This window comes from Thunnus thynnus, chromosome 6 (genome assembly GCF_963924715.1).
Source record: "Thunnus thynnus chromosome 6, fThuThy2.1, whole genome shotgun sequence".
Classification (NCBI taxonomy): domain Eukaryota; kingdom Metazoa; phylum Chordata; class Actinopteri; order Scombriformes; family Scombridae; genus Thunnus; species Thunnus thynnus.
In genome coordinates, this window is record NC_089522.1 from 6,567,011 (window position 1) to 6,592,359 (window position 25,349).

The 25,349-nt window shown below is 40.2% G+C and overlaps 1 protein-coding gene across 4 annotated transcripts in view; it reads left to right on the forward strand.

The window, feature by feature from the left end:
* The window catches only part of LOC137184084 (plexin-A1-like), a 264,898-nt gene that overhangs the window by 204,767 nt on the left and 34,782 nt on the right, over positions 1–25,349 (forward strand). For all 4 annotated transcript variants that reach the window (XM_067591429.1, XM_067591425.1, XM_067591428.1 and 1 more), the window contains 5 exons: positions 2,289–2,456; positions 10,456–10,549; positions 12,231–12,467; positions 17,848–17,991; positions 24,015–24,249. In XM_067591429.1, coding sequence (XP_067447530.1) covers positions 2,289–2,456; positions 10,456–10,549; positions 12,231–12,467; positions 17,848–17,991; positions 24,015–24,249 — 878 coding nt within the window. The remainder of the gene's footprint in view (positions 1–2,288; positions 2,457–10,455; positions 10,550–12,230; positions 12,468–17,847; positions 17,992–24,014; positions 24,250–25,349) is intronic.

The window sequence follows — 25,349 nt, forward strand, 5'->3', positions numbered from 1 at the left end:
AAACACGCCCACACCCCTGCTCAACCCTGTAGCGGTGCGCCACACTGCCTGATTTTGTCTGAATGCAGCCTAACGCTGAACATCATTATCCAGTAGCCAACAATGTTTTTTTATCTTTTAATTCAATCCACACAGATTGATATATATATATATATATATATATATATATATGCTATTATTTGAGATTGTATCATCCATTTTTAGATTTCAGCAACACATTTCTCTGTTCTGTATTGTTGGATTTGGCTAATCCATTGTTGCTAACTTCAGGGCTAACCACCTTCACTTTTCCAGCAGTTGGGGAAAGAACAGACAAGACATTTCTGGGTCTTGAGGAGCCGCAGCATTTATTAACTTACACACTGTAGTCTGTACTGTACATTTACTGCCAGACTGACAACTTACTGATAACCTTTTCCTCTGCTGGCTTTGCTCGCATTCACCGTCACTTTTCTGCTGCTCACTCTCTCACTTAACCACTGACTCACTAACGCACTGCCCTACTCCTTAAAAGGAGATTCGCTTCCAGTTTCCCAGGCAACGACATAGACATAGAGTCACGTTTCGAAACAGCGCTGCTCAGAGGCTCCTAAATGCTATTCATTTCCCAATGAATGGATATTTGGTGTTATTTTTGGCATTTAAAAAAAATATTTGTATTATTATAGAGGAAACACTGGTACAGCAACACAACATTACCCAAAAGCCAAAGATAATGAACTAACTTTAGGCGAGGTAGCCTATAACATTATTCTAAAGCAAGAAGACTACTTAAATTTCCCCTAGTTGTCAACACTGAAAGGCTCCTCAGACAACAGCTTTATAGTCTAACCCAACTCTAGGAATACAAGAGGCAGTGCAAATTCAAACAAGAGAACCAAACAAAAACTACGCTCAAAGTTTGAGCACATACTGCCAAATGAATGGAGCCTGTCTAGACTCTACCCTTAATGGTGTTGCACTCAAACTGTCCCGACGGCTTGGATGTTGGACATTTTCCTGATGAAAAGTGTACTGTTAAGGTTGCTGTGCCCAATTCTCAGCCTGCTTATTATCACTTGCTCTTTCCATTTTCTTCACCTACTTCTTAACATACCTACTCTGTTTTGTGTCGAGTGTAAAAGTCTTCCTTTTTTGCATTATCCCGATGCTGTTGCCACTGTTGATTTACCTTTTTTCCACACTATGCCTTTCCCCTCTGATTTTGATCATTTAATATTGATTTCAAATATTCCTCTTTTGACTGCTTCTTTCGCCAGTTTGTCTGCTCTCTCATTTCCCAGGATACCTGAATGTTCAGGGACCCACATGAATGTGACATTTTTCCCTTGTCTAACTATTCTTGAGTTGGTAACCAAGATTTCATAAAGCAGATCCTGATGATTTCTGGCTGTACCTGTCTTAATGTTTGCGAGGGCTGACACAGAATCATTACATATTAGGATTTTGATGCAACTAACCTGTTCAATCCATTCTAACGCCATAAATATGGCAAACAATTCAAACTCTGAATGTCATTACCATTCACCAACGTTACCATTGGATCATGCCAAATTTCATTCTTGTGTCAAACCAAAAAGGGATGGCTGTGGCTCAGGAGATAGAGCGGGTTGTCTACTGATCATGGGGTGTTCGATCCCCACCTCCTTCTGCCCACATGTCAAAGTGTCTCTATGGCAGCTCACTGCTATGTGTGAGTGAATGGGTGACTGAGCAGCAAAAAACTTGTAAAGCGCTTAATATAAAAGTGCTTTATAAAATATAGACATTTAAGGGGGCCCACTTGTCTTTGGGAAAAAAAACAAAAAAAACACCACTCCACAGGGGCCCCCTGGTGGTTAGGGGGCCCAATGCAGTTGTTTATAATGCAAATAGGCAAAAACAGCCCTGATGGCCTCTTCATTATTGTAATTCTGTTTTTAGAGGGATCTGACTTTTCTAGACAACTTCAGTCATTCAGTCTGTTGGAGTTTGAATAGATTTTTTTCTCCAAAAGAATTTAACTTCTTCTCTCTGCAATCTTGTATAACTTTGTGTCCTAGATCCCTCTATTTATTAGAAATTCCTGTGAGAAAACAGAACCTCAGCATCTTTCTAATATCAGTTCAGATGTGTTTCTTATGATACTTAAGATTTTAGCTTTACATTGTGCCATCGTAGGGCTTTGTGGAAATGTAGCACTCATTTGGATTGACATTGATTTGACCGTAAGTTTTCTGTCTATCAAATACTTGTTGGTTATGGTTCTTACCACCTTCCTCCAACTTTGCTTTTCTCTGTCCGTCCAGGAGGAATGCCCGTGAGATAGTGTGTGTTACGCCAGCTGGATTTGCACCAGGTAGTGCATCAGTCTTAGTGGACATCGATGACGCTGAGCTCAGAAACCCAGAGGTCAAGTTTAATTACACTGAAGACCCCACTGTCCTGAGGATTGAGCCTGACTGGAGCATTGCCAGGTAAGCTTTTATGTTGTGTAATCATTTACTTAGCAAGGTTACTTAGTTTTATTCAACTGCATATGAATCATGCAGAAGCTTTCTTGTATTTAGTCCATCTAGGTTCACAATGTCCATTTGTAGCACTGTAACTTGCGTGACTTAGTACTTTGTGTTTTGATAACTTGTTATCATACCAAGTCAAAGATTTTGATTGAGAGAGAAGATATGACTAGTTACAGCAACAATCACTGTATACTAGTGTTGCTCCGCTCTTGAGATGCTCCTAAAATTAATCCAAGCAATACTGAAGAGCTCCTGCAAATGCACCAAACCAAAAATGGTGTTTGTACAGTACTGGAATTTTAGGAGTACAGGCTGGATATTCAAAACCACTAGTGGCTTGAAAACAGATTTCTGACTCTGACTTTTACACTACTGCTTGCAACATAGCAGGATAAGCAGTGCAAATTAAAGGGGGCATTCCTGAAGCAGCATAAGCAGACTTGATTGCTAGATAAGACCCCCGACAGCAGATTTGGATAGAGGTAAGTTGATGGTGCCTCCGGAGATCTTTCATCTGGTTAAGGCAAGACACTTTGAGTGGAAGACATCGGCAGCAGCAGAGCGTGAGCTCGTCAGATTATATAGCTCATTAATAGTTTAGAGCTATTTGGTTGATTGGCGAGTCAGCTAATACCAACCAGCTGATGTCATGTGAGGTTTCTACCTGATCTAATGCAGCTCTCAGTTTTTTTTTTCCTGTCTGATGCCCTGCTTTCTACTGTTTGTCATGTGGTACAGTATATCCCCAGCTAAATAAATAAAGATCCTCCACTACTCAGCATTGAACATGACAGGAGCATCACCAGGGAGGACACACACAAGCAACAACTTTGACATTAAAGTAGATTTACTGACAGGGAGGGCAGACTCACGCACATATTGGTCTTTATGATAGATACTTGGGTTAGTAGTAAAGAACCTAACCCTCAGCTCAGTTGCTTTTGTGAAGTATCATGTGGACTGGGTCTTATTTCTCTTTGGGAAGCTGGGTGAATTCAATATTGCTTTGACTAATCAGTGATTTTAATCCTGTTTTGGGGTCAAACATGTTTAATTTTTCTGCCTCTTTCTTGTTTATTCATTATAGTCCCAAATACCCACTGATTGTTGACACCTGTTGGTCCTCCTCTAATTCTCTTCCCTGAATACTGTCCAGATTAAAGAGTTTAGTTACAGAGGAGAGGAGTACTTAACCCACCTGCCCCTGGAATATTTATCATGTCTGAATAGCCTCATATCTGATCCGACATGTTTATGTCAGAGCACCTGCTGTATACTTCTCCTACATATTTACTCTCTCTTATTCTTATGCGTTTTTTCATTCCCTGTCTTCTTAATTTATTTTAAGATATTGGAACAGGCAGACATCCTGCCCTGTTTCCCCCCATTTTACCTCCTTCCCTCTTGCTCCTTTCTTTCCCCTCTCTGTGCTGCTTTCTTCCCTGTGGTGACTCATCAGTAGATGGTAGCAGATAGATGCAGAGCTTGTTAGAGAAGAGTGTTGATGAATCCTGCCCTGTTCCCTTTGCCCAGTGGGACTGGCCGAGAAGCAGCTGAGGCCCAATCACTGCCCCGCACACCCACTGTGAGGGTGTTTTGTGTGTATATGTGGCTCAAAACTAGGGTTCTACTTGAAGAAGCTCACTCAGGGGTGATGATCCCACATAAAGAAACACACGAACGCACACACACACACACATGTGCACGCACACCCCACTGATTCCCAGAGTCCCTGATGTTTGGCCACAGATCCCTCCTCCATCTGGCTGAGAAAAACCACAAAACAACACACACACACTCACAAACAGCGACCAAACTGTGATAGACAAAGTGCGTGTGTTGCCTGGAACTCACCTAGAGGAGGTTTTAATTTAGCTGATACGTTTCAACCAATGCCCTCTGTCACGGTGTCCCATGTTGGCTCAGGTAGAAAGTATAACAAACCAGAGAGATGTGATATCATATTTGTTCATATCTGCCTCATTTCTGCCTGTGTGTGAGTCCACATGCGCCTGCAGAGCACTGTCATTGTGCTCAGCTAATGATAGCAAGAGTGGATGAAAGACAGTGAGAGAGAACGAACAGGAGGAGAGAGAGTGCATTATCATTGTGCTTGGCTGATGATATTCCATTTAGGAGGAAGACGGAGCACTTGAAAAATAAATCAATGAGGAGTGCTCATCTGGGACACTGAGGAAAGAAATTGGTGCAGCAGTAGAGGTTAGAGAAGCAATTTTTTGACCAAAATATTCAAATCTCCTCCCAGACTGGCTTGGTACATAAAGCAGATAGGTATAGGGCTTGCCACTTCTTCAGTAAGGACTGCCAAGGTACCTGTAAGCAAGGCACTGAATCCCCCTACTACTCCTATGGAATCTCTTAATGATAACCATTAGAAAACTGGTTGCACTGGTTATCTGCCTGGTCGAAATATTAGTGCTAAGGCAACAAACAGCTCACATCAAAGAGGCACATCTAAGTTCATCTGAGCTAGAGGCCGGGTGATGTAGGGAATATTCGCAGGGATAGTTGGTGAACTCCTGTAGCACTACAGTGCTCCAAGCTTTTTTCTATTTTCTCCATTCTAGCTTCAATAGGTTCCTCTGTTTTGGACTCTCTAGCTCTCCATCAATATTGTCAAGACAGCTGGCTTTTGGTCAACAGCACACATTTGCTTGTCAAAACTCACTAAACTTGAAGTGACAGATTTACGCAGATGACTCCCCCACAAGCGAATCCTCTGATTTCCATTATACCATTGAAATTTTGCCATGAAATTTCGCCATTTTCAACTGTGCGTTTAGTGTGTATTTCATTTATGTTTGCCAATGTCGTTATTTATGTATGAATTGTACGTTGTCAAGCAAATTGTTTCTCTTTTGATATAATGAAAACTGAAGTTTTCACGAGGCACCAGTGTTGCACAAGGCTTACAGTGAAGCTTTGAAGAATCCCCTGATGAACAAAAATGTATGAAAAATGTTTGACAGTCAGTGAGTAGAGGATTAGACCAAAGACAGGGTGAGAAAAAGGAAAACAGAAAACAGTAAAACAGAAAGAGGACAAAGATGGCATAGAGAGAGGAAAAGCAGGGAGAGAGAAACAGTAACAACAGTGGTGTGATTTCCCCAGCTATCCCAGAGAGTTTATCCTGATTGTCTTGTTGTCTGTTCCCTGAAGCATGCACCTGAGCTAAAGAGACTCACTTAGTCAAAGAGAGGAGCAACAGGGACAGAGGGACTAAGCACTAATATACATGTACATCAACCTGAGGAGGAGAGGAGAAGAGGAGAAAGGAGGTAGAGAACCAGAAGTATTATAAGAAGTACAGAGTCTGCCTAGTCCCACGATGCATTTGTGACAATGACATAAACATCTAATTAAAAATCAGTTCATTTGAATGTAGCCGCAGCCCAACCGCTTTGTTGTTAATCAGCTGCCTTCATCTCTCTTACAAAGAGTAACACAATATCATCATGCTACAGGGCATTTAGTTTTGTGAGCATTTCATGTGTTAGCAAACACAGTTTACAGCTTGTAATATACAGGTGTTGAAGCGTAGTATGCTTAAGAGTGTAGATTTATATGGTACTTTGTCTAACAATCATAAAAACTTGAGCTAAACATAATTTATTATTAATATTTAATTTAGCTAAATAAATGATACCACTGCATGAGACTTGTCCAAACAAATAGACAAAACCCAGGAGTACAATCCCTTGCTGTGACACATCAGAAAACTAATTTGCATTCAAAGTGGAATGTGTGAGATTAAAAAATAATGGGAAGAGTTGAGATTGAAGTTGCACAATATTACAACTTACCATTCTTAACATTAATTAGACTCTGCTCAACAGAGCAGACTTGATTTGTACAAAATTAATTTTACCACATCATGGCAGGGTGTCATGGCACTCAGCCATAGTGGATTGAAGTGTCTGAATTTGGCTCTTGAAGATTACAGTGCCGTAAATGACGAGAATACAGTATCATAGAAAGTGAATATGAATAGTATGTAAAAAGCAGAAAGCTTTTGGGAAATGCAGCTACTGTACACCTGTGTCAGGTGTCAAAATATTAGTCAAAGACTTGATGCCGCCCATAACATCAGTGACATGTTATACATTTCGTAGAAGCTGTTATCCAGGGAGACTCAGAATGAATGGGAGCCATTCTCCATAGCCAGTAAATGGCAATCTGCCAACAAAAAAGCTCTCTACCTTAGAAGAATAGCCATACTTGAATTCTTTTGTCCACCAACAATGCAAGAGATGGTACATCTACCTTCATCATTCAATCCCTGTCCCTCCCTATCATTACTGTTTGCTTATATTGTAAGTCGTCCTGGATTAGAGTGAGGGATGAATGTCTAGCGTGAGCCAGCCAGACTCTACAGTACATCCAAGATATTAAGAGGCTCTGTCATCTCTGCTTCGTATCACCATATCACTTATTCTGCTGTTGGTGCTTGTACACTAAGTCGTTCTGGATGAGTGTCAGATTAATGTCTAGAATGAAAAGACACCTGCATATTACAGAACTCGGTGGTAATACAGTATAACCCAGCAGAAGGAATACCTTGTTAAGGAACCATCTTATCTTTCTTTGTTGTTCATTTTGTACCCTCTGAGCTGCTAGCACAATCGAGGATGAAGGATTGCCCAATGCATCAGTGAGTGGCACAATCTTGTAACATAACTTTCCAGTCATTGTGTCTGCCTGTATGACCTCTGTAATGGCCTGCAGACCTGCTGTAAGTCAAGAATGTAAGGACTTTTTCAAACCTATAGTTTGTTTGCTCTTGTCCAAATCAATGGATGAGTTGGTAAACTTGTTGGAGTACGCCTTGTAGTTCAGTCAGATCAAGGCTGGATCACGTTCACACCACAAACATACCGATCCAAAATTTGTCTCTAACTGGACCGAGTTGAATTGAGGTTGTTTTGGTCCAAGCTCGAGTACGATTGCTGTAGTTAGATCTGCCTAAACGAACCAGAGTGTGATTAAATGGACTAAACAATGCACGTTTGAAAATCCCCCAAGACATAGTGCTTTTCCTGATATAGAACTTTTTCTGATGTAGAAATGACCTGGACTACCATAGGGAAGTCCTACCGACCTTGTCAGTGAGGTGGAGCTCAGTGTTGCACTATCTTAAGCTTCTTGTTGTAGAGAACAAATAGGTCGTCAGCACCAACCATCACATTGTAATCCTCCAATTTGGAAGCAATGAGTCTTTGGTGGAGTCACTGCTCATCAACTTGCAGCTACACAAGATAAGAGTGGTGACGAGGTAGCAGGTCCATAACTTTTGGAGGCAATAAAAGCAGACTCACAGGATTACTCAAAGCCATCCAAGTCATCATGAGTCCTGGACAAATGGTGTATAAAGAATAAGGATGAAGGGATGAAAAATAGGGAAAGCATCACCATTTTTTGGGCCAGCTCTCGTAGGTATCCTTTGGACTCCACAGTGTACAGGTCTGCAGATGATGATCAGTGAAGGTGAACCAAGATGTCTGTTATTAAAATGTTTGAAATTCTATTTTTGGAATAAAGCTCTGCAATATTCAAGAACAGCAAAAGTGGATAGTCTGTCTACAGAATAGAGACTTTGCCAGTTTAAAAGTCCAGAAAGTATCAGCCATTCCCTACCTCAGTAGAATCCCCCTGCAGAGAGCTGATACCACTGAAGATACCCAAGCAGCAGAAGAAGTACATCTGAAAAACACTTGTCTTTAAGGTGTAGATAGTGGAGGTAGCAGTTAGACACAGGGATCTCTGAACAGAGAACTGTGAGCATTACATCCAGCCAACAAGACATCTGTAGAAAGATGAGATCCTTTTTTAGTGGGAGAACATATCCTTGGGTGTTGGCTGTTTGAACTATAAACTTCACCAAGGCCCAAAATACCCATTGGATGCCCTCACATTTTCAAAAATGATTTAGTGTCCCATGGGCAGTAAGGGACATGAACATTGTTCATAACTGTTTCAAGACACAATTTTTATCTCAGCCTTTTACTTCAGACAGCAGTGAGAGACTATCCCCCTCCAGGTAGTAAGAAACCTGCAGAAAGACACACAATTTTTCTCAGAGGCACAGGTAGCCTAGGCAAGAAGTGAAAGACAGTGATCTTCTACAAGAAACATAGTAGAGTACTCAAAGGTTGGAGCTGCGACTTTAAAGCAAGGAAGGCATCAAATGGGTACAGATATGTTTCATGAAAACCTCATAAATTCAATTTAAGTGTAGCAGTGAAAAGCACAGACTAATTCCATTGCCTTTACAAGTGGCATGAGTCCTCTGTAATAAAGATTTTATTTTTTCCCCGAACTTCATGATCCTCTCACAGCACTGGTAATCTTGGTTTGTTGGGTGTCATCAATAGGAACAACTATAAACCATTTTGGGTCAGACCAATGTGGGATACCACTAAAGGGTACCTAAGATTTTCCCAAGACTTTCATCACAAACTCCAAAAAAACTTGCCGATTCAACTGGTGAAATTTGCAAACCAATCAAACCCTTGTTTCAAATGTACAAGCATTTACAGTTGGAAGATGTATGGAATCATCTAAGAATAAAATAGACTTCTCTACAGCAACACGCTACTCAACAACAAAATGACGCGTAGGGCTTCAGCCAAATCCTGGCATCGTTATTTTCTGGATTCTGTCCGGTGAAATTCACCGATTCAAGGCGAGCACATGTTTACTGTGAGTTGTTGTGATTAAACTACCATATTGACCCGAATATAAGACAACCCCCCCCCTTTTTCAAGAACCATTTTTGGAAAAAGACTTACAACTTGGATTAAATTACTCTTATTTGCTTTTTGCTCCCAAAACTTTTTATAGTAACGTAACGTAATGAGTGTAGTTTGTTGTCATCAACTTGAGTACTTCACCTGGATTACTGTCTCTGCTCCTCTCTACACACACACACAGAGCGCTCAGCCCCGCCCACAGTGAAACAGAGGAGAGGAGAGAGACTCAGTGCGACCATAAATGACAGCACAACGCAGTAGAGACGATGTTTATTTATGTTATTTACCTAATTTATGTGCACTCGTTTCATTTCAGCTCAGTGTGAGACTCTCTACTGCGTTTTATTGTAATTTATAGTGGCGCTGAGTTTCTCTCCTCTCCTCCACGGGCAGGGCTGCCCCTCAACACACACATGGAGCTCAGCTGAGCAGAGGACAGACAGTGAAGAAGTCAAGTTGACGACAACACTCACTTTACGTTATTGTTACTCAGTCGTTGGTTTACTTGGCCTACTTTTGAGCCACTTTGTTTGAGACGATCATTGTGTCGCTCCATCTTTCAGGCCCCCTGGCACTATCGGCTAGTTGTGAGGGACGGTGGCTCGCCTCAGTCAGGAGGGGAGCACTTGTTTTACAGATTTTTGGCACCATCTGTTGTTGTGAATGTATATTGACATTTAAAAGTCTATACCCCCAATATAAGACCACCCCACTTTTTTCAGATGTATTTCCAGGGAAAAAAACCCATCTTATATTCGGACCAATACTGTATGTACATTATCTCTGTAGATCTTTCACCCCCACTCAATTTCTCACTCTGCCTCTTGTGCTGTCTTTCTCCTTTTTCTCTTTCACTTTCACTCACACATATGCTCCCTTGTGTCCGTAGGGTTCATCCCTAAGCTCAAGGCACTCCATTATACACTCGGCGTCAAACTTTTTTTTTTTTTTCCTGCAACATGGTTGAGTTTCTAACCTTTTTAATAATAGCTGCACAGACGGAGTGCTGAGCTAGATTGCTGATCTACACACTGTATACAGATTTGCAAGTACATTTTTAGAAGTCGGTTACTACCAATCAAACATGCCACTGAATTAGGCAAAGATTTGCCCTGGAGACGGTGTTCCCTACCTACTGTGTATTTATTGTTCTTCTCCTACTCTCTTTTTCCGTCTCCTTACAGTGGGGGGACTCTACTGACAGTGAGCGGGACCAACCTCGCAACCATCCGAGAACCAAAGATCAGGGCCAAGTATGGACAGGCAGAATCATTTCATGTGAGTATTGATGTGACTGACACACACTCATAAATGCACGTGTACAGACTTATGAACAGGCTCACATTCACAGGCAGACAGCGCAGACACACACACAAGCATACACAAGCTCATATACACAAATATAAATTCACACACCCTAGCATAGATAATATACATTATACATTATTCAGATTTACATACATTAGCTGACAAATACAAACTGTTGAACACACACACACACACACACACACACACACACACACACAGGCAGATACTTCTGCTGAAGGTGGCAGACAGTCTGTCTCTGTGTATTGCTCTCCTCACGTCTCTTCTTTCTACAGCTACAGCTTCAGACATCTAACTCTACCTCAGGCCACGTAACTTTTCAAATGTCACTGCGCCACATGAGTGTTTGTGTCACAAAAAGAAAGAGACAACATGGGAAAGACTCTGTGTGTGTGTGTGTCTGTGATAGAGTGAGAGAGAGACAGAGAATGTTTTTCTGGGAATAAAATAGAAAGCAAAAAAAAAACAAAAAACAATCGAATACAAAACCAAAAAGTCCCATTTGAAGAGTTGAGGAGTTCGATCAATTCCACAGATAACGTTCAAAGAGTACTTTTTTGATTGTCACTATGAATTGGAGCTCTTTAGTTGCTAAGGTTGAGAACTGAACTTCAAACAATACTAAGGCACTTCAACTTACAGATAAAGCCACCGTTTATTGAAGCAAACAGCCTACATGATGCATCCTACACAGCCCTTTATCAAAGTGCCACTCTGCACTTAAAGGACCATCCTGATGTTTTACTTTTAAATACTTTACTGGCAGCCATTCTCCAAGTGCTTTACCTCGTTCAATACATTTTTTTCTCACCCTCCAGACAGAACTCTGTGATGTGTTCATGGTCTGGTGGGATGCTCCAACTTCCAAGACTTGATGGCTGAATAGCACTATGTTAGCAAGACAAATAACATGTTTTTAATCTAATAATGCCACAGGTCGGGCATAGGTTAGATGAGGTAATATTTTTCATTCACTCTTCTTATTTATATACATACAGTTGTACTTGTAATCGACAAAACAGTTGGTGATATGCTTCTTTTCTGTATGCAAAAATATATGTAAAATACATTTGTAGTGAATGGTCTAAAACATGGGAAAACACTGATATGGTCCACCAAGCAGTCCTGTAAATTAATGTAAAGATGGCCATGACATCTTGTATTCATGTATTCTCCAAAGCAATGATGTAAAATATTCTGAGGTACAAGCAAAGGCACACAGCACATTGCCCATTATTAACAGTTGATCATAAATTTGCAACCAATTTACATTTCCAATAGGTATAACAGCATCACACTTTCACAGGGCATTGACTTACAAAAAGGCTGGATTATTATACCCAACAGATCCCTTTTAAAAGAAAATTATCGCCTGTAGATTTGTATTCAGTATTTCTAAAGGAGACAATGTGCCTGTTTTATACATGCTATTCTCTTGTAAAAAGAACTGTAGATTATAATAAAATACTTACATTTGTGTCCACATTCAGTGTAAACAGTTTAATTCTATGAAGGCTGAAGGTTTTTACTACTCATCTATAGTAGCTCACCTTAAGATTATATATGATAGATTTTCCCAATGACAGGAAACGTACAGCATAGACTTCTTGTTTCCCCTCTCTCTGGTTTTCAGAACTGTACAGTGTATAACAACTCAGTCATGGTGTGCCTGGCTCCATCAGTGGCGGATTCAGAACTGGGTTTTTCAGAGACCGGCACCGGCCCGGATGAGATCGGGTTTTACATGGACAATGTGAATGCTCTGGTGGTGGTCAACGAGACTTTCAGCTACTACCCTGACCCCGTGTTTGAACCTCTGAGTTCTTCTGGGATACTGGAGCTCAAACCCACATCGCCACTGATACTCAAGGTCAGTAATGTAATTGTTGTTTTTGGAGGGTTTTCTCTACCTGCTTGTATATTTCATTTTATATTTATTCGTCAACTCTCTGATCTGACATTTCTACCTTGCAGACAGCATTGGCTAGCAACATTGCTTATCTAGGGAGCTATGTAAACACTTTTTTTTAACTTGTCAGGGAGTTGTTCTACAATGCAGCTGTGAAGATGAAGAGATGGGAGTGCATATATCTAGCGCCTTTAGACAGCTTGTGCAGCGGGAATAAGGCTATTGACACCTACACAGAATTGAAACTGTCACATTTATTTGGTGTTAGAAAATAATCTGGATAAACAGTTACTTATGTAGCCTTCCACTCATCTTGAAATGATAAAAGTGCATGAATTGGGAAGAAAAGAAACTGTTACTGCTGCTATGCCTATCAAGCTTTCTGCTCTCACTACACACATATGGAGTTCCCCATGATGAGGCAGATTTACCATATAAAATTCTTATTAGTTTTTGAAACAATGGGTCCTTGATTTCAAACAGAGACAGACAAACGCAGACTTTCTCATTTCTAACCAGCAACCATCGATTTTGCCGCCTGAAATGAAAATCTGTCGCTAGCAGATTTGATCTGCTTTAGCTTGGTAGCTAATTAAAGCATAGGTTCACAGTTTTTCAAGTCTGCATTTAAAAGTTAATCTGAAGCTTATATGAGGCTTCAGCAGTCTGAGTTAATCATATCAAGTGCATATCTGCTACATTTACAGTCTTTTTAGCATCAAATTCCCTCTTTGTGTTTCCTCAGACAGTGTTTCCCTGTTGAGCTGCAGTTAGTGGAAGTATAGTAATAAAAAGAGGGACTTTGGCACTAAAAAGACTAACGTTGAAGATATCTATTTGATTTGACTCATTTGGACGATGGAAGCTTCATATAAGCCTCAGATAAACTTTGAAACACATTTTTGCACAGAAGGAGGACTGTGGATTTTGGCCCACATCAATTACAGTGAAATTGCTGTCTCCTCTAACTTTTTAATGTTTCCAGCTGATTTCAAAATGAGAACTCTTTGAAATGGTCTTAAAAAGCACTTGATGGCTTCACACATGATATCGTGGGATCATTTCATTCTAATATAACCTTGTTCAGCTGCTTATCTTACATACTTGTTCATAATTTCCAGTAAAGTATGTTTTCACATTATATGAGAAAAGATTTTTAGGATGACAACTTAATAATGTGTTGGCAAACGTTACTCTGTCTTAGGCAACATTGGCTAGGACTGCTGGAGTCTACACCCTCTGAAATCTAATAAAGAGCAGGACAGAGCTGCTTACGTTACCCTAAATTATGATAGCATCCAGGACCAACTCCCACACAGTGGAGAAAAACCACACAGTGGATGTGCTAGTTGTGAACATTTTTAATGTGACCTGTAACCCCACAATGTAGTATAATTCAAATGATGTGCTCCTTGGAAGAAATGCTCTGTTACTTTTGTGAACAGTAAACTATTTATCCAGTAATGCTAACATTTTCATCTTACGTTAGTGCAGATAAACACGCAGTGTAATCCATTCCTTACACTTCTGCTCTTGTGCTTTTGGCTTTGCAAAAACTAAGAAAAAAGAGATACAGTCTTCCAAAGCCTTTAAATGTTGAGTATCGCTCTCACTACAGCCTCATGCACACTGCTTCAACATGTTAGGAAATCCAAAGTTTAACATACCTGCCATGGATGTTAAGTTATGATTGGACAATTACTGTTTGGGGAAGGAGTTAATCGGACGGTCAGTTGGTTTATGGAACAGAAGATTTTAGTGTAAACAGAACTAAAGGCTGATTTAGCTGACACTATAATGGATACTAAAGGTTGCCAGTCTTTTTTAACAAAATATTGATTCTGTTACACAAAAAAACTGTGTTTACATTCAATTGTGTCACACAGAATGTGTGAATACACTTGTACTTTCTTTTTAAATATTAAGTTTGAGCTTAGGTCTTGGGTAGAGGTAGAGATAGAGAGATAGATGTTTTTCTCCCAAGGTTTTTCCACTACAGGAGACACAAACATATTGAACCTTTCTTGTATTAATAATGACAAAAGCCTACACACATGCACACAAACATACACTCACCTGCATTTTTTGTTCACACAATAAAGAAAAAAAAGCTCTCAAATGTGTTTACAAGGTCTCTCAGAGGAGGAAAAAAAAAAAATTCATAATTGAAAGCTGAAAGCAAACGTCCACACCTTCCAAGGCCAATTTCTGTCCTTCAGTAACTAACAGTAACTTCTTTGACTGCCGTCCTTCTCTGCAGCCTCGAGCCCTCTTAAATAACACTCCTTTCAAGTTGTGTAATTAATTTCTAGTGCTGGAAGGGTAGTGTGGACGCACACAGGCCCACGGTCCAAGAGCTTTGGATTATATTGGTTTTCATTTTCATTAACAGTGATTGGACATAAGTATATGAAATTAATTGGCAATTTGTGAGTCGTGTGTATGTGTCATTGTGTTATCTAGCGGAGCTCACCTGAAATATTTAGTCAAAGAGTGATTGGAGAGGAATTAAAGTGGCTGTTTCTGAGGGAATTTGTATGTGCTGTAACTAATGCGAAATTAACTGAAATAACCAGCAGATCAGTGACTGGAAATAACTTAAGGGGGTAAAAATAAAATGTCTCCAGTGCACATATCAATCATTTCTACTTATAACTGCTCACACTATAAGGTCTGAACAGTGGGGTCTGAAATAATCAAACACATTTACCATAACTTTTCATGTGTGTGTACATTTTACACAATGTAAGGGATTTATAACATTTTATTTTATATTAGATTTAGATTCTAGATCACATTTACACTGTTCAGTCCTCTTTGTCTCTTGCTAGAATTCCCCCCGACTATCTCTTATGTTATCACAGTGAGTGTGAGACACTGTTTATTCCCATGAAGAGATTGAAAGCAGCGTAACCGTCGTAATTTATTTCTTAAATGATAATTTATTAGCAAAGAGCTTCTCAGTAATTGCCAAATCTCCTGCTTGGCTTGTTGGTGGAACTGCCTACCCATTGGAAGCGCTGATGAGACGGACCAAAATGCAGTTTGGCGGCTTGGGATGTGGGGGTAGATTTTCTCCAAGATGCGTGCACTGAGCTCGCCACGCAATTAATTTCTCATCTGAAGTGTCGGGGTGTGTTTTTACTGAGGTGTGTTCGCGGGAGAAAAATGAAAACATTTATCTGGTCTCGGTGTTTCATGAGTGTTTTCCTGTGTGTGCTTGTGTGTTTTTAAGAGCGTATCCCCACATGATGCTTCTTGACTGTTGTGTGTATGTGTGGCAACAGCTCTGTGTGCGGCAGCAACTCGAGTGCATGCGTGGCTTGAACTCAGCGTGTGTGTGTGTGTGTGTATGTGTGTGTGTGCGCGAGATGGAATGGGATGCATGTTTACAGGATTGCGGAGTGGGGCTGGGTGGCGGCCTGCAGAGACGATGGGATTGGAAAACGGAGTCTGCCTCTGCATCCCACTGCTAAGCCAGCGGGAGACACGGCAGCTATCTCCTCTCTATCTCCCTTTTTCTGTCTATCTTGCTCGGTCACTAGCTCTATTGTCTGCTCATGCCCTCTCTCTTTCTCACTTTAGAGTATATTCCTTTCATCCTGTCCTACCTCCTTCATAATGTTTTCTGTCTTCTATCCAGTTCTCACGTCTGCTCTCCTGATGTTTTCTTGCCACGTTTTCTATCTGTCTTGTTTTCTTTATATTCATCTTTTCCCCCCGTTGCGTTTTGTTTTCTCGGTGTTACTTGAGTTCCCTCTTCTCACACCACTAACTGCCCCCCTTCCATCACAGACATGGCTTGGCAAATTCAAACTACTAGTGGACTTGATATTGAAATGAAAAACTGGAACTGAAATTGACAAATGTTAGAATTTACACGCCTCCTGTGCAGACTTTTATGTGTGGTGTTCAGTTTAGTGGACAGAAGACAAAACAGTTTTGGTCTGTGTGGGTGGGAGACTTTGTGTGCCTGGAGCTTCTATGTAGTATATACTAAATGAGTACACTTTTTCTGTCTTCCTCTCTCTCCTCTTCATCTTCCTCTCTTATTTTTAAATTACAGTTTTTGGCTTGGTTTATCGGAAATTATGTCAAAACAGAATACTAAATTGGAATTTGCAGTCTTAGAAAACAGTTTTTTTTCCAGTAAACCAAAATCAAATGATGAATTCTGTTTTTAAAAAAGTGTTTCAGCAATTCTACACTTGCAAGCAAATGATTGGTACTTGCAAATAAAACATTTTTTTTTATTAAAGCCTCTTAAAACCTTGTTTCTGAAATAGTACTCAATAATAGTAAACTAAATAACCATCCATCAAAGTTAGAGTTTGATCAGTCTCAGATAATCTGCTTCATCAGGACTGTGTGGATGTGGTTTGATCATATTTGACTGTGGCCTGAGCACATAAGCAAACAACCCAACAACCATCCTCACATTTTAATTCAAATATTGCTCAATCCTCATTTGTGCATGGAAATGTGTATCTTTTTCCAACTGAGCCACGCCCCCTTTCATTAGAAAGAAAAGCAAAAACACAAATACACACACAACCGAAGCTGTTCTAACTTCGTCAAACAAAGATCTGTTTATGGAAGACCCTTTTGCTTATAGTATGATGCTAATTAAGAAAATAGGTTTTCAGGGCCTTTAAGGGATAAATCTAGTGATATTCTACATTTTTGTACTGTCAACACATCCTATGTAAAGACCAAAATTATCTGTAGTTTTATTGTATTCTTGATCTCACACATACATATACAGGTTCTGCTAAATGTTCACTGTTTATTCCTGTTTGAGTAACATTTGCTAAAATCTACATCGCCCAGTTGTTATAGGAAATTACTGAGCCTTTAGAAAAATTAAAACTATATGTTTTGACCTATTTTTAAAGATTTATGTCTTCATTAGGAATGAAAGGGCTTAGGTTTGCTGGTTTTGGTACTTTCAGTTTTTTTAACACAAAGAAAAAAATATATAAAAAAGGTGTAACATATACTGTATTTAATATAATACAATAAGAGGTTTTTAAATGAGCAATTTTACTGTCAGTGACTCATTTGTCTCTGTTCATTTACAGTAACAAGTATGATTTTCATCAAATAATCATCTCATGAGAGGAAAACTATTTCAGTAACATTGAACAAGTTCATTGTCAAACAGTGAGAAGGTTACAGTCGAATGTCATTTGATGTGAAAGGTGGTATCTCACTCACTTTCTAATTAAATCAAATATTTGTAACAATCTTTCCTACAATATGGTCATGTCATTACAAATGTCTGTATGAAAATAAAGTATGCATGAATGAGCTGAACACATTTCTCTCTGTCTGTGTTTAGGGTCGTAACCTGATCCCAGCTGCTCCGGGTAACAGTCGCCTGAACTACACGGTGCTGATTGGAGAAACTCCCTGCGTCCTCACCCTGTCTGAGAGCCAGCTGCTGTGTGAATGGCCCAATCTCACCGGACAGCACAAAGTCACGGTCAGTTCACTTGGACCTGTTGTGACCTTGACCCTGATTACACTTGGTTTTTAAAATGTGTCTTGGGTGGTCGGATCACAAGTGGACAGCACTAAATACAAGTGTAAACCACTAAGACTCATTGTGATCCGATCACTCAAACCACTTACCAAGGTGGTCTGGGATGCATTTGACCACATATCTTTTGTAGTGTAAACGCTTATGCATCCCTGACCAGGACATAACAGGAAAACATGTCATCAGTGGAGGACGTGGTGGTTGTTTTGGTGACAGCGCACCAACGCCAGATGACTTTGTCCTGCTAATCTCAACAGTTTGAATAACTCGCACATGTATATCAGTCCTTGAAACATTTTCGTTTTCTAAGCTAGTCTGGTGACAGACTGTCGTACTAACTGTGCGCGGGGCCCTTTGACGTTCTAGCAGAAGTGACGTAGGCAGTAACGAAATCTGAACACAAGTGGACACATTGGAGACACATGATAGACACAGGTGTGAAATGCGACGTGTCTTGGCTGTCCACTTGTGTTCAGATCACCAAAATACATTTTAAACTCCCACTAAACAGCCTCTTTGACTCACTAAAATTGAGCACTTTGCTGTCCTATTTTTACCCCAGCATACATTGAATTGATTATTTGAAAAATAGGATGTTACTGGCTGAGACCTTCATGGGCGACTTCTTTCTTAATATAATTTTCTTTTCTTTCTTATTCATTAAATTACTGGGTCAGTTTTCACTTTGCAGGATATATTCTAAAAGCAATTTATAAAATGACAAAAAAAAAAAAATCTATCAACTTGGTCTATCCACACTGACCCAGTTATTCGTGTTTATGAATATGAAAACGTTCTAGTCTGACAATCTCAGCCCATAATGTCACTCTAACCTTGTTGTTGAGTTATGTGAATAAACCTTTGTGTCTTCTCTAAACAATTTTCTCCGACAGATTCAGGATATGCTCCATTGAGCTTGCATACCAAGGCTGCTGTTAAATATGTAACGCTTAATTAACATGTTGATCTTCACTGGCCTTCAGCTAGCCTGTAGCTGAAAATCAGACAGTGGAAGATTTTTTTCCACAGGAACCAGAACCCTGATACATTTATGACCGTACATTCAAAATACAAAGAACAGATTTGCAGACTTTGCACCCTTGCTGCGCTATTAATGTTGAGTTTAATCCATTAGGGCTGAGGTGTCTGATGTGTCCTTTTGAATGAACCTTCAGACATGTGTGCAGATGGAAAAGCGTGTTTCTTTCTAGCCATTGAAGCATATCCACATCAACAGCTGTGCAGGCATCAGCAGTTCTCTGCTGCAGGTGCTGCTGGTTTTGGAATTGAGAGGTTTTCAAGTCCCTCTGCGCTGTCTCCATTTGTCATGTATTTTTATTAGCTTCACTTTACCTTGATGGTGTAGACATTTAGTACACAGAATATAATGTACCTAACCTTCAGTAAATCCTTAAGCCAATCCTCCTCCCACGCTCAACTCCAATCCAAGCTACACTCATCCCTACTGCTCCATACTCATCTGTTCCTGCATCCACACTTAACTCAGCATTATACCCCAAATTATGTTACATTCGTCATGTTCTGAGACTCCCGTTCAACATGCCAATACGAACCATGCCATCCACACCAGATAAAGCAGGTTGCAGGATTCCTTAGAACGAGAGATAAACATAAAGAAAGAGTAACTGGAAGAAGTAAACAACGCTTGTATAAATAAAAAAACCCTTGGAAGTAAATCGTGAATATGTGGCCTGCATTGTAGATTGTAGATTATGTAACTGTGCATCAGGAGTGGAGGCAAACGCAGTTGTTTTTTCTCGGTCATAAACCTGCCATTTTGCCTTTGCTTACATGGCAAATAAAATGTTGAAGCATTAGGTTTATACCTACTTCTCACAACTAACAGCAGGCTAATTATAGGCCCTGGCCCTAGCATTTCAGAACAGTTTATTCATAAGACTTGAAGATTAACTAGAATGGACTGTGGGCAAATAGAGCTAAATTATGTCTGACATATTTAGTAAGAGATAAGAAAAGTGCCCGAGTACCCACTCTTGCTACAGTTTATGTCCATGACAAAGCACTGTCAACAGCGGAGCTTTGTACTAGAGTTATGCAGAAACATAAAAGGTGGTATTAAGAATAGAATTGTTTCTCCAGGATGCCACTGATATGCACACGCTAAGCTCGTCCCTAAGCTCTAATCCAGGAACCTTGTTCACTGTATAAACCTTTCTGATGTGCAAATTTTGTCCAACTCTCAGCAAATCCCAGCGTTTTGAAAGTCATTGCCACATCATCATCATGGAGTTACACTGGAGTTTTTCTATACGCTGTGTCACAAACTGCAACTAGTTTTACTTTACTGACCGCGGTGTGAATGCTGTCGATGTCATTTTCATTACTTTGGTATCATATTTTCTGACATTTCGATACAGCAAAGTGCAGGAAGTCAAAGAACAAGCTCAGAAGTGCATCCCGCAGCAACCGTTCAGCTTGTACTTGTCCAAAATGTTGAGCTGTCAACAGACTGCAGACTGAAATCCCTGATTCACTCTGACTGGAGCAGACTTTCAAAATCACCGCGCAGCTCCTGGAGCATCTGTATTGAGGAAGGTCAAACCTCAGCCAGGCGACGCAGCACTCACACGGAATATATTTGGATGTTTGTCTGAATATCCCGTCAGTACACCCACTCAACCCTCCCCCCCCCTCCTCCCTTTTAAACTTATCACCAATGTCCTTTCACAGTCATTTCACTATATCTTTATGACATTTACTCCCGCTAGCTACAGCCAATATACCTAGAAAGCCACTGACAGCACATCCATGTAATTCAATATGATAGCTCTCAACAGAACCAGCCAGCTCCAAGGTGGAACGCTCTTGATTTTTTTTTTTTTTTCTTTTTTTTTTACCCCCCATTTCTGTTTTTTTTTTTGAACAAAATGTCATGTTGAATATCGAAGCAATGTGATGTGTTGGCGGGGGTGGTGGAGTTAGTCCTTCGTCTGACAATAGCCAAAGAAAAAATAGAGCTGTCTGTTCCTATCTCTTCTGCTGTCTGTGTGTGTTACTACATGCAGCGTTAGTGTGTATTTGTGGCTTGTTTTCTCGTGTATGTGTGGACATGTGAGTGCTCATATGTTTGTGTTTATGTGCACAACTTTGTCTTTGCGTGCGTGCTGTGGAGTGCTGCAGAGAGGGATGAGATGAGGAATGTTTGTTATTTTAAAGGCCCTTCTAGACAGTCTTTGGAAATTAGCAGTAGCTATAAATGCTGTGATCCATTGCATTGGATAATTGCTGTGCAATTCTATATGGATACTGTATATGTCCCTAACAAATAAACATTAAATAAATGAAATGAATAAAAGGACACAGCTGTAGTACAATAATATTCCCCATATAGAATGACCTACATACAAGGGACCCCATTGGGCGTCCAGACACACTGAGCTTGTGTGTGTGTTTTTGCGAGCGTGTGTGGGTGTACAGTAAGAAATGTTCGAAGGGTGTTCGCATGTCCCTTTAGATGCTCAGCTGTGTGTTGGCAGCTGTGTGCCTCCCTTGAGTTTTTCGAAGAAACTTGTTTGTTGTTTTGGCCTTCAGCTTTTTACGTTCCTCAATCAGTCCTTCAGTCAGTCAGGAGAATAAAAATAGACAAATGCCTTGAAAATATGTCACCAACTTACACTGGTTATGCTTCTGCTGCATTCATGTCATCTGAGGATATGATTCCCCCCCTGGTTAAGTGTATCGGATATACCGGCGACCTCAAATTAGATAATAGATACCAGTTGGCGAAGCGAGGGGTAACAATGCAACCACTTACCATCCTTTTTTTGGTGATTCATTTCACATTCAATGCAATCCTGTGTATTCAATACATGAGCACAGATTGGGTGACTCAGGCAAGCTCTGTATATCATAAAAAAAACAGCAAGTCCTTAACATAACACATGAAGTGGCAACATGCATTAGGCTCATCCACAAATTTGTTTCCATTTCCCCAGTATGAACATTTGAATTCTCACTAATATTTAAATCAAGTGTCTCTTTGTGGAAACATGTCAAACCCCTTTTCGTTTTATGGGACTCCACTCTGAACTGAGTTAAATTTCAAAACGTCAAGAGAGAAATGTTGTGTTTTGATAGCCACCAAATCCCATCCCATGCCGACACAGCCGACATACAGTATTCATTTGCTCTAGTAATGTGCTCTGTTATACTCTAGTTTTATAGAAAGGTTGGATTTTCTGTGAAACATAAACTCATTTGTACCACTTATGAATCGATTTTGAAATAGTACTCCAATTTAATATTGCGCTCCTATAACATCGTCAAACTCTTTTATATCCCGTACATTCTCCCTCATGTCAATACCTGGTGCCTACATTACCCACGATGCAAACAGACCTGATTGACTCGACTGTACAGGTCAGGTATGTTTATGCTAGTAGTGCCTAATGTAGCCTGGAGCTGCTAGCTTAGGGCTAGCAGAGATGAGGAGCAGGCTACAGAGTTCTTTCTAACTGCACACCCCCCAGTTATTCCATTTCCATCATCAGTGCAGTGCAACATATTGTATTGGCTACATCTCAAACTTCATTAATATCGTCATATTGACTTTTAATCTCTTGAAATTGTCAAGAAGTTCATTTAGCCCCTTAGCAAACCAACGTCTTTGCAACCTGATCATGTCCATACAGCTAATTGGCTGCTTAATCTTATACAAACAAGTTTAATTGTCTCTACTATTGCAAATTTAATTTGTAGGTATTGACTACATTGATATTGATATAACAGCATCTCTATTTTATTTTATTTTTTAATCAGACTTTGATAATGCTAACATGAAAGTGCACTCACAAGAACTTCAAACGGCATAATCACACCTCATTTGAATCGGTTATCAACCCCCCTGGTGGATAGCTTGATTTGATGGATTCCAGTGCTGTGTGTGTCTTTTTTTTTTCTCCGAGACACACTGCAGTTATGTAAATGTGGTTAGTCGGGGAAAAAAAAACAAAAAAAACATTACATGTGTTTGACTTCCCTTAATTACCATGGCTCCTTGGGGAGAGATTTAAATGCTGGTGATTACTTTGTTTGATTACTTACACTGACTGTGACTATGTGTATGGTGTATATTTGTGTGTGTGTGTGTTCTGGGTGTCCTATGTGTCTATGTGTGTGTGACTTCAACATTGCCCACCTCCACTGCAATGCTTTAACCATGTCCACCTATACAGCATTCGCTTTCTGACCACGATGATGTTATTAAAGTTGATAGCCATAAATGACTTTCTTAAAACCCAAATATCTGCAGACAGTGTAGAAGGAGGTAAAAGTCATTAATAGGACCGAGCGAGTCAACTTGTGAGATCTTCATTATCAAAGCCCTCTGAAGCTGCTCCCCTGAAGGCATGAATCGAAAACCTTTTCCGACAAGAAATGTTCACAGCAGTCAAGGTGATGTAAGCCTCCCCAGCATAATCCTGTCAAAGATGGGCCTGTTTAGAGTAGGTACAGAGCAGATAAAAATTTAACGATCCTTCAGGTAGAAATTGGGTCAACCAACTTCTCTTTCATCAGACCACCAACTTTCGATCTCTTCAGACCACCTAATCTTATTCTCAAACCATCTGCTGCTGGAGAAATGACCGCTGCCCGGGGTTTTTACGTCTCTCCGGAAGGCGGTAGTTCTAATCCCCAGACTGGCTGGGAAAATGTGCTCGGGTAAAGTAAATAAGTAGCAATTTCCTCCCCTGTAACGACTGCTGTGCAGCTGCCTTTGAGCAACGCACTGAACCTTCAGCTCTCATACTGCAGCTGCTCAGCGGCCGGGATCAGAGGTGGGAGGTTATACTAAGCAGCTCTCTGGTGAATGACTGTGTAACTGTGTAAATAAAGCGGGGAGTTGCAGGAACGTCTGTATTCATTTTCTCCCTTGATCATTAAAAATCTGTTGTTTGTGTGTGTGTGTGTGTGTGTGTGTTCAGATCCGTGCTGGCGGGTTCGAGTACTCCCCCGGCACTCTCCACATATACTCAGACAGCCTGCTGACACTTCCGGCCATCATCGGGATCGGAGGGGGCGGCGGCTTGCTCCTATTAGTCATCATCGCTGTGCTGATAGCCTATAAGAGGAAGTCGAGGGACGCCGACCGCACCCTGAAACGTCTTCAGCTCCAGATGGACAACCTGGAGTCCAGAGTGGCCCTGGAGTGTAAAGAAGGTACTTCAAATTAAACTTTCTGCACTTGAAAAAAAGACCCAGAAAATTAGATATTTACATAGAAACGTTTGAAATGATAGAAAGTAACTTAATTTTATGGGTGTTTTTGAAAAACTCTATCTACTGTATGTACAGTTGTAGTCTAAATAAGGTTATAGTTTATAGTTACAGTTTGACATTTGAGAAAATACACCTATTAGCTCTCTTGCCAAGAGTTAAATGAGAAGGTCAATACTGCTCCTGTCTGTACAGCAAATATGAAGCTGAAGCCAGCAGCTAATTAGCTCAGCTTAGCATAAAGACTGAAAACACGGGGTAACGATTAGCCTGACTCTGTCCAAAGTAAACAAAGTCCAACTATCTGCGCCTCTAACACTCACTAATTAACAAGTTACATCTAGTTTGTTTAATCTTTATAAAAACTGAAGTCTAATAACAAGTTATAGTTTTTAGGAGGAGGTTAATATGTAAGACAGGCACAGTGATTTGCCTGGCAACCTCAAGGTGACAATAAGACCAGTGAAATATATTGTGTTAATTAGTGAGCTTTAGATGTGCAGGTAGGTTGTTACTTTGGACAGAGCCAGGGTAGCTGTTTGTTTTTGTTTAAAAGAGCTAAGATAGCATTCTCAGACTTAATTATTTGCACAACTGCCATACACAAGGATATTCTTGTAGACTTGAGGCAATTTTTAGCCAAAGAATCACATAGAGATAGAGAGACAGGTACTTGGAAATGTGAATGAAACTGCAGAGGGAGACAGAGAGAGAGATGTAATCAATTATAACTGGATGCTTCTGTCATCACTGACAACCGTTTTTCTGCAGGTTATGTTTACTGGGGCAAATGCACAGCTGAGTCATAGCAAATTTAAAAAAAAAAAAATGTTTACCAAAATACAGGCTTGATATAAAATCATACAAAGTAAGAAGAAACATAACTCACAACAAATATAGTTGGAGTTCTACTATAATCATCAGAGAAATACAGTCAGCAGGTAAACCAAATGGCACAGTGCCTTATGTACAGCATGATGTGTCCACCTACAGTATGTGTCACTCACAGGTATGCCACGCTGACACACAGATGGCGTTCCACC